The 14176-nt window shown below is 44.1% G+C and overlaps 1 protein-coding gene across 7 annotated transcripts in view; it reads right to left on the reverse strand.

Annotated features, from left to right (window-relative positions):
* Positions 1–14176, reverse strand: part of STEAP2 (STEAP2 metalloreductase) — a 90677-nt gene that overhangs the window by 4967 nt on the left and 71534 nt on the right. For 6 of the 7 annotated variants that reach the window (XM_069959519.1, XM_069959515.1, XM_069959513.1 and 3 more), the window contains 11 exons: positions 13133–13349; positions 11944–12108; positions 10961–11079; positions 9870–9988; positions 9094–9175; positions 7133–7325; positions 6500–6637; positions 6172–6248; positions 3573–3770; positions 1637–1723; positions 70–174 (listed from right to left, as the gene is read on the reverse strand). In XM_069959519.1, the coding sequence (XP_069815620.1) occupies positions 70–174; positions 1637–1723; positions 3573–3770; positions 6172–6248; positions 6500–6637; positions 7133–7325; positions 9094–9175; positions 9870–9988; positions 10961–11079; positions 11944–12108; positions 13133–13349 (1500 nt within the window). The remainder of the gene's footprint in view (positions 1–69; positions 175–1636; positions 1724–3572; positions 3771–6171; positions 6249–6499; positions 6638–7132; positions 7326–9093; positions 9176–9869; positions 9989–10960; positions 11080–11943; positions 12109–13132; positions 13350–14176) is intronic. The other variant, XM_069959518.1, reaches the window with a different exon arrangement.

Consider the following 14176-nt stretch of genomic DNA (forward strand, 5'->3'; position numbering starts at 1 on the left):
AATACAATAAGTCATTATCTGATGACACTGTCCCTTTAAGTAGTTTACTACAGGGGTAGATGACTGTACCGTAGTGTTGAGGTTAGGGATCTGGGTGGAGTGGACGGTTGTATTCTGGGGTCTTGCTTTGGGTCTTGACGATTCAATGGACTTTTCCTGAAGTCGTTTTGCTTTCTAAAAATAGTAAAAAATAGATAAAAAAAAAAGAACATGTATGGCTGATGCAGCGGGATGTGACACTTAGCCTGGGTTCACACTACGTTTTTGCAATCTGTTTTTGCAATCTGTGGTTGTACACGTTTTTGTGTTCATCAAAAAAACGGATCTGTTTTGATCCGTTTTTTTTTTATAATGAAAGTCAATGGAAAAACGGATGCACACAGTTGCATCTGTTTTTTTCCATCCGTTTTTTGCAAAAACGTAGTGTGAACCCAGCCTTACTGGAGAAAGGCCTTACTGTCTTATTTTCAGGGGATGTTTTCAATGAAGAACAATTCACATGTCACATGCACAGCAGGAACAGTGCGTACGGTATGGTGGTTTCCGGCCACCAGGGAGAGCTCACCACCACACACTAATACAGCACAGCAGGGACAGAGCATGCGGTATAGTGGTTTCCAGCCACCAGGGAGAGCTCACCACAGGAGGGACAGCGTATGGTTTGGCGACTTCTAACCACCAGGGGCAGCTCACCACCACACACTAATACAGCACAGCAGGGACAGAGCATGCGGTATGGTGGCTTCTGGCCACCAGGGGGAGCTCACCACAGCACACTCGTACAGCACAGCAGGGACAGCGTACGGTATGGCAGCTTCCGGCCACAAGGGAAGCTCACCACAGTACACTCCTACAGCACAGCAGGGACAGTACATGGTATGGTGGTTTCCAGCCACCAGAGGGAGCTCACCACAGCACAGCAGGGACAGTACATGGTATGATGGCTTCTGGCCACGAGGGGGGGCTCACCACAGCACAGCAGGGACAGAGCGTACGGTATAACGGCTTCCAGCCATTAGGGGGAGCTCAACACAGTACACTTGTACAGCACAGCAGGGACAGCATATGATATGGTGGCTTCCAGTCACTAGGGGGAGCTCACCACAGCACACTCGTTCAGCATAGCAGGGACAGCATATGGTATGTCGGTACGGTATGTCTTGATGCCTTGTCTGCACATTTACAAGTGATGGCTGCGGAAGGGCACCGGCAGGTGGTGATCTTCATGTCCTGCATGCAGCTTCTCTGTAATGGACAGTGAAGGTCGGGGACAATGGCGGCGGCTAAAAAGAATCATGCCCTGGTGCATGCCCTGGTGTTCTGTGTGGCGGCCATGCTTCCAAACAAAAACTTTTCTAGCTCTTTGCTAGGTCTTACTTTTGGGGGAGGCCTTATATTTAGCAATTCAGCAAAACCTCCACTAGGTCTTATTGTCAGGGACACATACAGGGTATATACAGTGTATACACATTAGATGCTCCACCGGCAGCACTCCAACAATAATCTAATATAAAGTGGTCCGTGTCCATGTGTCAGGTCTCCTATGTGTTTAGAATCAATGATCTGTACTGATTCCCTCTGACTTTCTGCTTGTCTCCACCCTTACATATAGGGGAATCACATATCATACAATCACCTTCAGAGCCTCATAGTTCGACGTCCTCGCCAGGAATTTATCCCAAGTTTTCATCACTATCTCTCGCTGCTTGTGATTTTCTTTTATCTGTGGGAGAAACATAATGTCAGAGCGGGGATCTGAGAGATGGATATATACAGATGGGTATACAGAGGATATATACAGATGGATATACAGAGGATATATACAGATGGATATACAGAGGATATATACAGATGGATATACAGAGGATATATACAGATGGATATACAGAGGATATATACAGATGGATATACAGAGGATATATACAGATGGATATATAGAGGATATATACTGATGGATATACAGAGGATATATACAGACGGATATACAGAAGATATATACATGCATATACAGATGTAGTCACACTGTATTTAGGCTGTAGTCACACTGTAGTCAGGCTGTATTCAGGTTGTAGTCACACTGTATTCAGGCTGTAGTCACACTGTATTCAGGTTGTAGTCACACTGTATTTAGGCTGTAGTCACACTGTATTTAAGCTGTAGTCAGGCTGTAGTCACACTATAGTCACACTGTATTCAGGCTGTAGTCACACTGTATTTAGGCTGTAGTCACACTGTAGTCAGGCTGTAGTCACACTGTAGTCAGGCTGTATTCAGGTTGTAGTCACACTGTATTTAGGCTGTAGTCACACTGTATTTAGGCTGTAGTCACACTGTAGTCAGGCTGTATTCAGGTTGTAGTCACACTGTATTCAGGCTGTAGTCACACTGTAGTCAGGCTGTAGTCACACTGTAGTCAGGCTGTATTCAGGTTGTAGTCACACTGTATTTAGGCTGTAGTCAGGCTGTAGTCACACTGTATTTAGGCTGTAGTCACACTGTATTTAGGCTGTCGTCACACTGTATTTAGGCTGTAGTCAGGCTGTAGTCACACTATAGTCACACTGTATTCAGGCTGTAGTCACACTGTAGTCAGGCTGTAGTCACACTGTAGTCAGGCTGTATTCAGGTTGTAGTCACACTGTATTTAGGCTGTAGTCAGGCTGTAGTCACACTGTATTTAGGCTGTAGTCACACTGTATTTAGGCTGTCGTCACACTGTATTTAGGCTGTAGTCAGGCTGTAGTCACACTATAGTCACACTGTATTCAGGCTGTAGTCACACTGTAGTCAGGCTGTAGTCACACTGTATTCAGGCTGTAGTCACACTGTATTCAGGCTGTAGTCACACTGTATTTAGGCTGTAGTCACACTGTATTCAGGCTGTAGTCACACTGTAGTCAGGCTGTAGTCACACTGTAGTCAGGCTGTAGTCATACTGTATTTAGGCTGTAGTCACACTGTATTCAGGCTGTAGTCACACTGTAGTCAGGCTGTAGTCACACTGTATTCAGGCTGTAGTCACACTGTATTCAGGCTGTAGTCACACTGTATTCAGGCTGTAGTCACACTGTAGTCAGGCTGTAGTCACACTGTAGTCAGGCTGTAGTCACACTGTAGTCAGGCTGTAGTCACACTGTATTTAGGCTGTAGTCACACTGTATTCAGGCTGTAGTCACACTGTAGTCAGGCTGTAGTCACACTGTATTCAGGCTGTAGTCACACTGTATTCAGGCTGTAGTCACACTGTATTCAGGCTGTAGTCACACTGTAGTCAGGCTGTAGTCACACTGTAGTCAGGCTGTAGTCACACTGTAGTCAGGCTGTAGTCACACTGTATTTAGGCTGTAGTCACACTGTATTCAGGCTGTAGTCACACTGTAGTCAGGCTGTAGTCACACTGTATTCAGGCTGTAGTCACACTGTAGTCAGGCTGTAGTCACACTGTAGTCAGGCTGTAGTCACACTGTATTCAGGCTGTAGTCACACTGTAGTCAGGCTGTAGTCACACTGTAGTCAGGCTGTAGTCACACTGTATTCAGGCTGTATTTGGGGATGAGCACTCGCACTCTCACCTCTGTATATTTTTGCTGTTCCTCCAGCAGTTCCACCTGTTGATGGTTTTCAATCATCTCCGTCTGGTGAGCGGCGACCAGCTTACTGATGGTTTCTGCAGCTTGTTCAATCACGTCCAAAGCTTCCTGATCAGAGGTCACAGGTCGGATGCTCTCGGCCTTTAATTCAATCCTAATTTCATTCCAAACTTCTCCGACCTTAAAGGGCAAATAACATAACTATGAAATAATATCAGTAATAGGAAAACTAGATGCATTCAATACATTTTAAAGTGTCGCTGTCGCCACGAAAAAAACTTCTGACACATTATAGAGACATCATAGAGACATGTCATAGACCTCATAGAGACATGTCATAGATACATCATAGACACATGTCATAGAGACCTCGTAGAGAAACGTCATAGAGACACGTCAGAGACATCATAGAGACATGCCATATAGACATGTCATAGAGACATCATAAAGACATGTCACAGAGACATCATAGAGACATATCATAGAGACATTGCAGCGACATCATAGAGACACGTCATAGAGACATCACAGAGACATGTCATAGATACATCATAGACACATGTCATAGATACATCATAGACACATGTCATAGAAACACGTCAGAGACATCATAGAGACATCATAGAGACATATAGACATGTAAGAGACATCATAGAGACATGTCAGAGACATCACAGAGACATCATAGAGACATATAGACATGTAAGAGACATCATAGAGACATGTCAGAGACATCACAGAGACATGTCATAGATACATCATAAACACATGTCATAAAGACACGTCAGAGGCATCATAGAGGCATATCATAGAGACATCATTGAGACACGTCATAAAGACATCATAGAGACCTCAAAGAGACATGTCATAGAGACATGTCACAGTGACCTCATAGAGACATGTCACAGTGACCTCATAGAGACATGTCACAGTGACCTCATAGAGACATGTTATAGAGACATGTCATATAGACATCATAGAGACACGTCAGAGACATGTCATAGCGACATCATAGAGACACATCATAGATACATCATAGAGACATGTCATAGAGACATCACAGAGACATGTCATAGATACATCATAAACACATGTCATAAAGACACGTCAGAGGCATCATAGAGACATGTCACAGAGACATCATAGAGACATATCATAGAGACATCATCGAGACACGTCATAAAGACATCATAGAGACCTCAAAGAGACATGTCATAGAGACATGTCACAGTGACCTCATAGAGACATGTTATAGAGACATGTCATATAGACATCATAGAGACACGTCAGAGACATGTCATAGAGACATCATAGAGACACATCATAGAGACATGTCATAGAGACATCATAAAGACATGTCATAGAGACCTCATAGCGCAAAGAAAAACAAATACTATAGCACTCCTCTTTATTGACCATCCGGTTTTAAAAAATCTTAAAAATGTGTAAGCAATGAATGCAATATTATTATTATTATTATTATTATTATTACTACTAAGCAATGGATGCAATATTATTATTATTATTATTATTACTACTAAGCAATGGATGCAATAGTTACAAGCCCCAGTGTCCATATGAGGCAAAAAGTATCCAAGTCCAGGAAGGTAACAGCATCACACAAAGGCGGATATAGATGAAAAGATGACGTTTTATTCTGGCATGGCATACATGCAACGTTTCATCTGCAATGGTCTTGGTCCATGCTTGAAAAAGACCATTGCGGTTGAAACATTGCATGTGTGCCTGTGCCATGCTAGAATAAAACTCCATCTTTTCATCTATATCTGCCTTTGTGTGATGCTGTTACCTTCTTGGACACAGAAACCTCATAGAGACATGACAAAGAGACATCATAGAGACATGTCATAGAGACCGGTCTGGGTCTGAGTGTTCACACCTGTACCGATCGGGAGAACAAGCTGGGAGAAGATCACCATAAGTGCCGTCCTCTCCCAGCTCTGTATCATGTGATCAGTCGGTTTATAATGTAAGTCTGACAGAGCGGGGAGCGGATGTGCGGCAGCATGGTCCTCTCCCACCTCATTCTCCTGATCAGTATGGGTGTGAACACCTGGAATGATCAAAACTTTTCACATGTCTCCATGACGTGTCTCCATGACGTGTCAAAAGTTATCTATGGTGATAGTGAAAACGTACCTGTCATGACGGATCAGCAGCGAGTTCGGGTCTCCTTGGATATTAACACACAATGACTCCCAATCGAATTGGGGTCGCATGCATTACAATCTTATTGCGGGTTTGTAATGAAGGAGACCCAACCTTCTGAATTAACATGGGAACCCGGCCGCTGATCTGGCAGTGTGCCGCCATGACAGAATAATGTAAATTCTAAACTCACTCATCACTGTGTTTTTGGAGTGTGGGAGGAAACTTGTGCAAAAAACGTGAGAACAAAGAAACTGCCTGCAATTCCCGGAAGGAAAATAACACCTTGAGGAGTGTCCCCCATAGACATTAATGGCACAAGTGCTATATTGTTGGGGGATCTGGCTATTGACCGTCTCATCGATGATTAGATAGGAGAAGCTGTGACACTTATATATAGTCAACCAACTACCTTAAAATCCAGGTATCGGCTTATGACGCTGAGGGTGACATAGTCCAGCGCAGATAAACCCGGTAAATTTTCAAAACCTAAAAGACGAGAATAAAAGGAACTACATGTAATAAATATACGGGAAAAAACACTTAGAGCAAGATAGCAAGTGCAACACGTGCCATGAGAAGGAGGGAGTAACCTGACTACAGGATCAGACTACACAAGATTTGTTTGTAGTCTGTAACCATGGAGACGCACAGACTTACACTACAATCCAGACTACCTGCACTCCTGTACACAGCGGGAGATGTTGTAATGCAGTCAGTGCTGGCCTTCTTGTACTTACCAAGTCTAGAAAATATGGAGTAAATTTTTGCTCTGATATTTTCCGCCACCTCCATGATTGCAATGCTGAAGCTGCCGGCTGGCATGGGGGTGATCTCCTGCTCCTCCTGCAGCTGCCCAACCAGGGGTCTCTTTGCATCTATAAGAATCACAGCAACTATCATATTGTAACAATCCTCCTTGCTGCAGGAGGGGCTGCCCGATCATTACATAGTCTGGGTGGCGCATAGACGATAGTGATGGTGTGTTGCCACCGCTTCTACTACATGAAGCAATGCTCAGCAAACTATCGTTATCGGGATTTTGGGTCCTGCAAAAAGGCAATGATCAGCTGACACTGTGCACGTTGAATGATCGTTGCCTTTGTGCATGAGCTACTACATGAAACGGTTATTGGCCGTTCTGGCCAAGTACAACCGATAACTCCTTTGAGTAATAGTATCCTAACAGAGAGAAAAGAGGCCAAAACTAGAGCAACGGACACAGACAAGATGAGTGATGGGATTCAGCAGCACAGTAAGCTATGTAGAGGAGATACACAGACTCTACAACAAGATGGTAAGAAGTGTTATTGAGGAGTATTTAGGAGCTTCATTCTGCACTCCAGATGACGTACACATGGCTATATACTCACCAATTATCCGTCCGTAGTTATCTCTCCTCACGGCCAGTTCCTCCTCCTCTTGCTTCCATAGCTGGACCAGCAGTTTCGGGGCGGTGTCGTTGCTCTTTCCCCTCCAGGTTGTGATATGTGACAGAGTTTTGGGGTTATCACAGAATTCCACCAGGATTCCAAGCACCAGATTATTCATACTCTTCAGATTCAGCTTCAGAGACAGAACAGAAGGCCGAGCGGGTTCATTGACGGGTGACACGGGTTATAGATACCCCCGGGCGTCTACACCATTTATTTATGTTTGTCTGACTATCCCAAAACTAAGAGGAAGAACCCTACCTTCATAATAGACACTCCAACTATGGAGGTTCAGGCTGTAATATTGGCCTCCAATCTTATCTACTCCCCTCCAATATCTCATCTACTCCCCTCCAATATCTCATCTACTCCCCTCCAATATCTCATCTACTCCCCTCCAATATCCCATCTACCCCCCTCCAATATCTCATCTACTCCCCTCCAATATCCCATCTACTCCCCTCCAATATCCCATCTACTCCCCTCTAATATCTCATCTACTCCCCTCCAATATCCCATCTACTCCCCTCCAATATCCCATCTACTCCCCTCCAATATCCCATCTACTCCCCTCCAATATCCCATCTACTCCCCTCCAATATCCCATCTACTTCCCTCCAATATCCCATCTACTCCCCTCCAATATCCCATCTACTCCCCTCCAATATCTCATCTACTCCCCTCCAATATCTCATCTACTCCCCTCCAATATCTCATCTACTCCCCTCCAATATCTACTCCCCTCCAATATCTCATCTACTTCCCTCCAATATCTCATCTACTCCCCTCCAATATCTCATCTACTCCCCTCCAATATCTCATCTACTCCCCCCCAATATCTCATCTACTCCCCTCCAATATCTCATCTACTCCCCTCCAATCTTATCTACTCCCCTCCAATCTTATCTACTCCCCCCCAATATCCCATCTACGCCCCTCCAATATCTCATCTACTTCCCTCCAATATCCCATCTACTCCCCTCCAATATCCCATCTACTCCCCTCCAATATCTCATCTACTCCCCTCCAATATCTCATCTACTCCCCTCCAATATCTCATCTACTTCCCTCCAATATCCCATCTACCCCCCTCCAATATCTCATCTACTCCCCTCCAATATCCCATCTACTCCCCTCCAATATCCCATCTACTCCCCTCCAATATCTCATCTACTCCCCTCCAATATCTCATCTACCCCCCTCCAATATCTCATCTACCCCCCTCCAATATCCCATCTACTCCTCTCCAATATCTCATCTACCCCCCTCCAATATCCCATCTACTCCCCTCCAATATCCCATCTACTCCCCTCCAATATCCCATCTACTCCCCTCCAATATCCCATCTACTCCCCTCCAATATCCCATCTACCCCCCTCCAATATCTCATCTACCCCCCTCCAATATCCCATCTACTCCCCTCCAATATCCCATCTACTCCTCTCCAATATCCCATCTACCCCCCTCCAATATCCCATCTACTCCCCTCCAATATCCCATCTACCCCCCTCCAATATCCCATCTACTCCCCTCCAATATCCCATCTACTCCCCTCCAATATCTCATCTACTCCCCTCCAATATCCCATCTACTCCCCTCCAATATCCCATCTACTCCCCTCCAATATCCCATCAGTGCCCTCCAATATCCCATCTACTCCCCTCCAATATCCCATCTACCCCCCTCCAATATCCCATCTACTCCCCTCCAATATCCCATCTACTCCCCTCCAATATCTCATCTACTCCCCTCCAATATCCCATCTACTCCCCTCCAATATCCCATCTACTCCCCTCCAATATCCCATCAGTGCCCTCCAATATCCCATCTACTCCCCTCCAATATCCCATCTACTCCCCTCCAATATCCCATCTACTCCCTTCCAATATCTCATCACTCACCTCCAATAAGTCTAGAATGATAAACATGCCCTCCTTCTCCAGAAAGTAGTCCTCGGAGGAGAAGCAGCCAATAATACAGGACCTTAAAGGGACAGTGTCATCAGAAAATGACTTATTTTCTTAGACCAAAATAACATTAATTTACATGTATAGAACCTGCCCATCACCCACCCCCACCTTGTTTGAACTTGATGGGCATGTGTCTTTTTTCAACTATACTAACTAGGTATGTAACTATATTTTTAAAGAATTTTTGGTGACATTTTTTCTAATTTCCCATATTCCTTTCTATATATTATAAAATAATTGTGATATCTTGCAGTTCTCATTCTCACCACTGGGGCTAATACTAAGCTGAGACTTCCTGTTGTGTCTGTGGTGATAAGAGGAGGCTGCAGTAAAGTGATCTGTACAGAATGTGACACCAGTAGATAGAGGAGACAATAGCAGCTCCCTGGGGAATGACCTCTTCACAGGTCACAGAGTGCGCTCAGAATGTCTCACATTCATCTCAAGGAGACAGAGTCTGTCTATTGTCGTCTATGTCAGTGAGGCTTGCTGTAAAGCATGTCACTAAATGCTGTTAAGAACAGTCCAGGCAATATGGCCGCAACCATAACAATGTGCAAAAAGTGAAATAAAAAAAATTACAGTCACCCCTGATACTGAGGGTCTATAATGAGAATGGGCCATCAGCATAAGAGTCCCAGAATAAGAAGCCGCTGTGTGCGCCCCTGGTTAATCTGAATGGTCTTCAGACCGGCTCCATCACTCACCAGACACAGTCCAGAGTACAGAAAATCAGCTTGTTGTGACCCAGACCACTGTAAAACTTTTTGGAATCCATTTTGAGCAGCTGCAGAACCACGTCCACTCCTTCCGAGCCGAACAACTCCTGCGGGCACAAAGTAATCCAAACCGGCAAGATTAAAGGGGTTATCCAGCGCTATAAAAACATGGCCACCTTAGCCCCGCTCTTGTCTCCAGTTTGGGTGGGGATTGAAATTCAGTTCCATTAAAATAAATGGAGATTAACTGAGAACCACACCTGACCTGGAGACAAGAGTGGGGCAAAAGTGGCCATGTTTTTGTAGCGCTGGATAACCCCTTTAAAGGATTTGTTCACCAAAATATATTTTCTTTCAAATCAATTGGTTCCAGAAAGTGCCAGAGATTTGTAATTTACTTCTATTAAAAAATCTCCAGTCTTCCAGTACTTATCAGCTGCTGTATGTCCTGCATGAAGTGATTTATTCTCAACAGTCTGACACAGTGCTCTCTGCTGCCACCTCTGTCCATGTCAGGAACTGTCCAGAGCAGCAGCAAATCCCCATAGAAAACCTCTCCTGCTCTGGACAGTTCCTGACATGGACAGAGGTGGCAGCAGAGAGCACTGTGTCAGACTGGAGAGAATACACCACTTCCTGCAGGACATACAACAGTTGATAAGCACTGGAAGACTGGAGATTTTTTAATAGAAATAAAATACAAATTTGTATAACTTTCTGACACCAGTTGATTTGATTTGATTTGAAAAAAATTGTTGGTGAACAACCCCTTTAAGTGAGAATCAGGCAAATATGAGACATTTGTATAACCTGCTGCATCCCCTCACCCATCCCTGCCCTTACCCAGACCCTCATACTAAACAACGCTACCAATGTCCATCTGTCTGGTAGAAGGATTCCGTCTATGGCCACCAATTCCATATGAGGAGCCCTGAAGCAGCTGTGCGGGGGCGTCAGTCTCAGGATTGGGGGTGCTCCTGGAGGATGGGTTTCAGTTTGCAGCCAGTAGTAATGGGGGACTATAATGGCTGTATGAGAGGGGGCAGCACCCCAATAACCCCTGCACCAGCATGACAAACCTTCCTGTGCAGATCAGAGTCACACACAGAGGACAGGATGAAGAGCACATCGCACTGGATTTCCAATAGCACAGCATCATCGGTGGCCTCGGCACTTGCCATTGCTTTCTTAAGGATTCCTGGATACAGAAACACATCAACAGTAAAGAACTGATCGCTTTACCCTATTACAGTGATACCGCGCGCCCATTATAGAGATCTGCCCCTGATGTAAAAGCGTATTGCAAGAAAGTAGCAGTAGTTTATTTGTAATTTACTTTCATTGAAAAATCTCTGGTCTTCCAGTACTTATCAGCTGCTGTATGTCCTGCAGGAAGTGATGTATTCTCTCCAGTGCTCTCTGCTGCCACCTCTGTCCATGTCAGGAACTGTGCAGAGCAGGAGAGGTTTTCTATGGGGATTTGCTGCTGCTCTGGACAGTTCCTGACATGGACAGAGGTGGCAGCAGAGAGGAGAAATTATTGGGTGAACAACCCCTTTAAGTCATGGGATCACTATCAGACATACTTCATGATAAAACTTTGCTTCTAATCAGGTGATGAGCAGAACACACGGACAGATCTTCTAATGCAGAACACACGGACAGATCTTCTAATGCAGAACACACGGACAGATCTTCTAATGCAGAACACACGGACAGATCTTCTAATGCAGAACACACGGACAGATCTTCTAATGCAGAACACACGGACAGATCTTCTAATGCAGAACACACGGACAGATCTTCTAATGCAGAACACACGGACAGATCTTCTAATGCAGAACACACGGACAGATCTTCTAATGCAGAACACACGGACAGATCTTCTAATGCAGAACACACGGACAGATCTTCTAATGCAGAACACACGGACAGATCTTCTAATGCAGAACACACGGACAGATCTTCTAATGCAGAACACACGGACAGATCTTCTAATGCAGAACACACGGACAGATCTTCTAATGCAGAACACACGGACAGATCTCGGCCATTCGCTTACCCAGCAGCTGGTTAATTGCTCCCTGGTCGCAGAGATCCTGATTCAGCGCTTCATCCCCTACGGACACCATAGACCTGAGGAGTCTCAGGCTGTAGCGCATCTGGGCGTGCTTGTTACCCCGACCACCGCTGCCATGGAAACTGTTGCCCTGACCGAAGAACGCATCTGAAATAAGGAAAAGATTGTTCCTGTACAATCCGAAGGTGACCACATCATTACAGATATCATCCCAGGGAGCATGTAAGAAAGGATTCTACACAACTAAGAGCTGTGCCGCTCCCCGGGCGTCTTATCTGAAGGGACTGGTCTGGTTATTCAATGGACAGTCTCTATTCTAGTGTCAGCCCTTAAAGGGGTAGTTCCCCCCCCCTATAAAAAAAATCTTTCAAATCAACTGGTTTCAGAAGGTGCCAGAGATTTGTCATTTACTTCTATTAAAAAATCAAAAGTCCAGTACTCATCTAAACTTACTTCCAGTACTTATGAGCTGCTGTATGTCCTGCAGAAAGTGGTGTATTCTCTCCAGTCTGACACAGTGCTCTCTGCTGCCACCTCTGTCCATGTCAGGAACTGTCCAGAGCAGCAGCAAATCCCCATAGAAAACCTCTCCTGCTCTGGACAGTTCCTGACATGGACAGAGGTGGCAGCAGAGAGCACTGTGTCAGACTGGAGAGAATAAACCACTTCCTGCAGGACATACAGCAGCTCATAAGTACTGGAAGACTGGAGATTTTTTAATAAAAGTAATTTTTTTTTTGGTAAACAAACCCCTTTCTGTGGAATGTGTCAGCTGTATATGATGATCAGAGCTGTAGACATGGGCAGATAGCTGACAGGGAGATACATGATACCTGTCTCTTAGCTGATTTGTAAAGTTATAAAATCATGTTTTCCATCTAATCCTTAGAGCCATAGAGGCGGAGCTGAGCTGCAGCATGCTGCCTCCTCCCTCCCCCACCCTTCCTGCTCTGCATGATTGATATACAGGGTTTGGCACTGATCCTTATACATCAAGTATTGTTTGCATCAGGGGTCAAACATGTGGCCCTCCCGCTGTAGCAGAACTACAATTCCCATCATGCCTGAAGTAGGGCCACAGGGCCTCAGGCTTGACCCTTGCGGGCTATGACATAGTAAATATAGTAAAGCAACACAAAATTTCAGAGGACAATAAAGAGAATAAAGTCACCTTGGCTGCAGCACCACTCCAGGAACAGAAGGATGCGGGTGTTCCCCTGACATGTCATATAGTCCTCCACCAGCAGGGGCGCCACTGAGCACAAGGTGGCGATCGCATGGAGCTGTAAATCCTCATAGCGGGCGGCCGGCCAGTCATGGACTCCATGTTTTTCATTCGCTTTGACGTAGTTGAACAGAGCCAAAACCACCTTCCCATCACAGAGTAACTATATACGAGAGAAGCCAAAGAATTATATATATACAGTATAGCAGTATGGTGAATGTATCATAGAGTAACTATATACTAGAGAAGCCAAAGAATCCTATATATATACAGTATGGTGACTGCATCACAGAGTAACTATATACTAGAGAAGCCAAAGAATTATATATATACAGTATGGTGACTGTATCACAGAGTAACTATATACGAGAGAAGCCAAAGAATTATATATATACAGTATGGTGACTGTATCACAGAGTAACTATATACTAGAGAAGCCAAAGAATCCTATATATATAGTATGGTGACTGCATCACAGAGTAACTATATACTAGAGAAGCCAAAGAATTATATATATATATACAGTATGGTGACTGTATCACAGAGTAACTATATACGAGAGAAGCCAAAGAATCCTATATATACAGTATGGTGACTGTATCACAGAGTAACTATATACTAGAGAAGCCAAAGAATCCTATATATACAGTATAGCAGTATGGTGACTGTATCACAGAGTAACTATATACGAGAGAAGCCAAAGAATTATATATATATATATACAGTATGGTGAGTGTATCACAGAGTAACTATATACGAGAGAAGCCAAAGAATTATATATATACAGTATGGTGACTGCATCACAGAGTAACTATATACAAGAGAAGTGATAGAATTATATATATATATATACAGTATAGCATTATGGTGAGTGTGTAGTGACTATATACGAGAATAGAATCCTATATATATATATATATATATATATATATATATATATATATATATATATATATATATATATATAGCAGTATGGTGAATGTGTTCAAT

This window comes from Dendropsophus ebraccatus, chromosome 2 (assembly GCF_027789765.1).
Source record: "Dendropsophus ebraccatus isolate aDenEbr1 chromosome 2, aDenEbr1.pat, whole genome shotgun sequence".
Classification (NCBI taxonomy): Eukaryota; Metazoa; Chordata; class Amphibia; order Anura; family Hylidae; genus Dendropsophus; species Dendropsophus ebraccatus.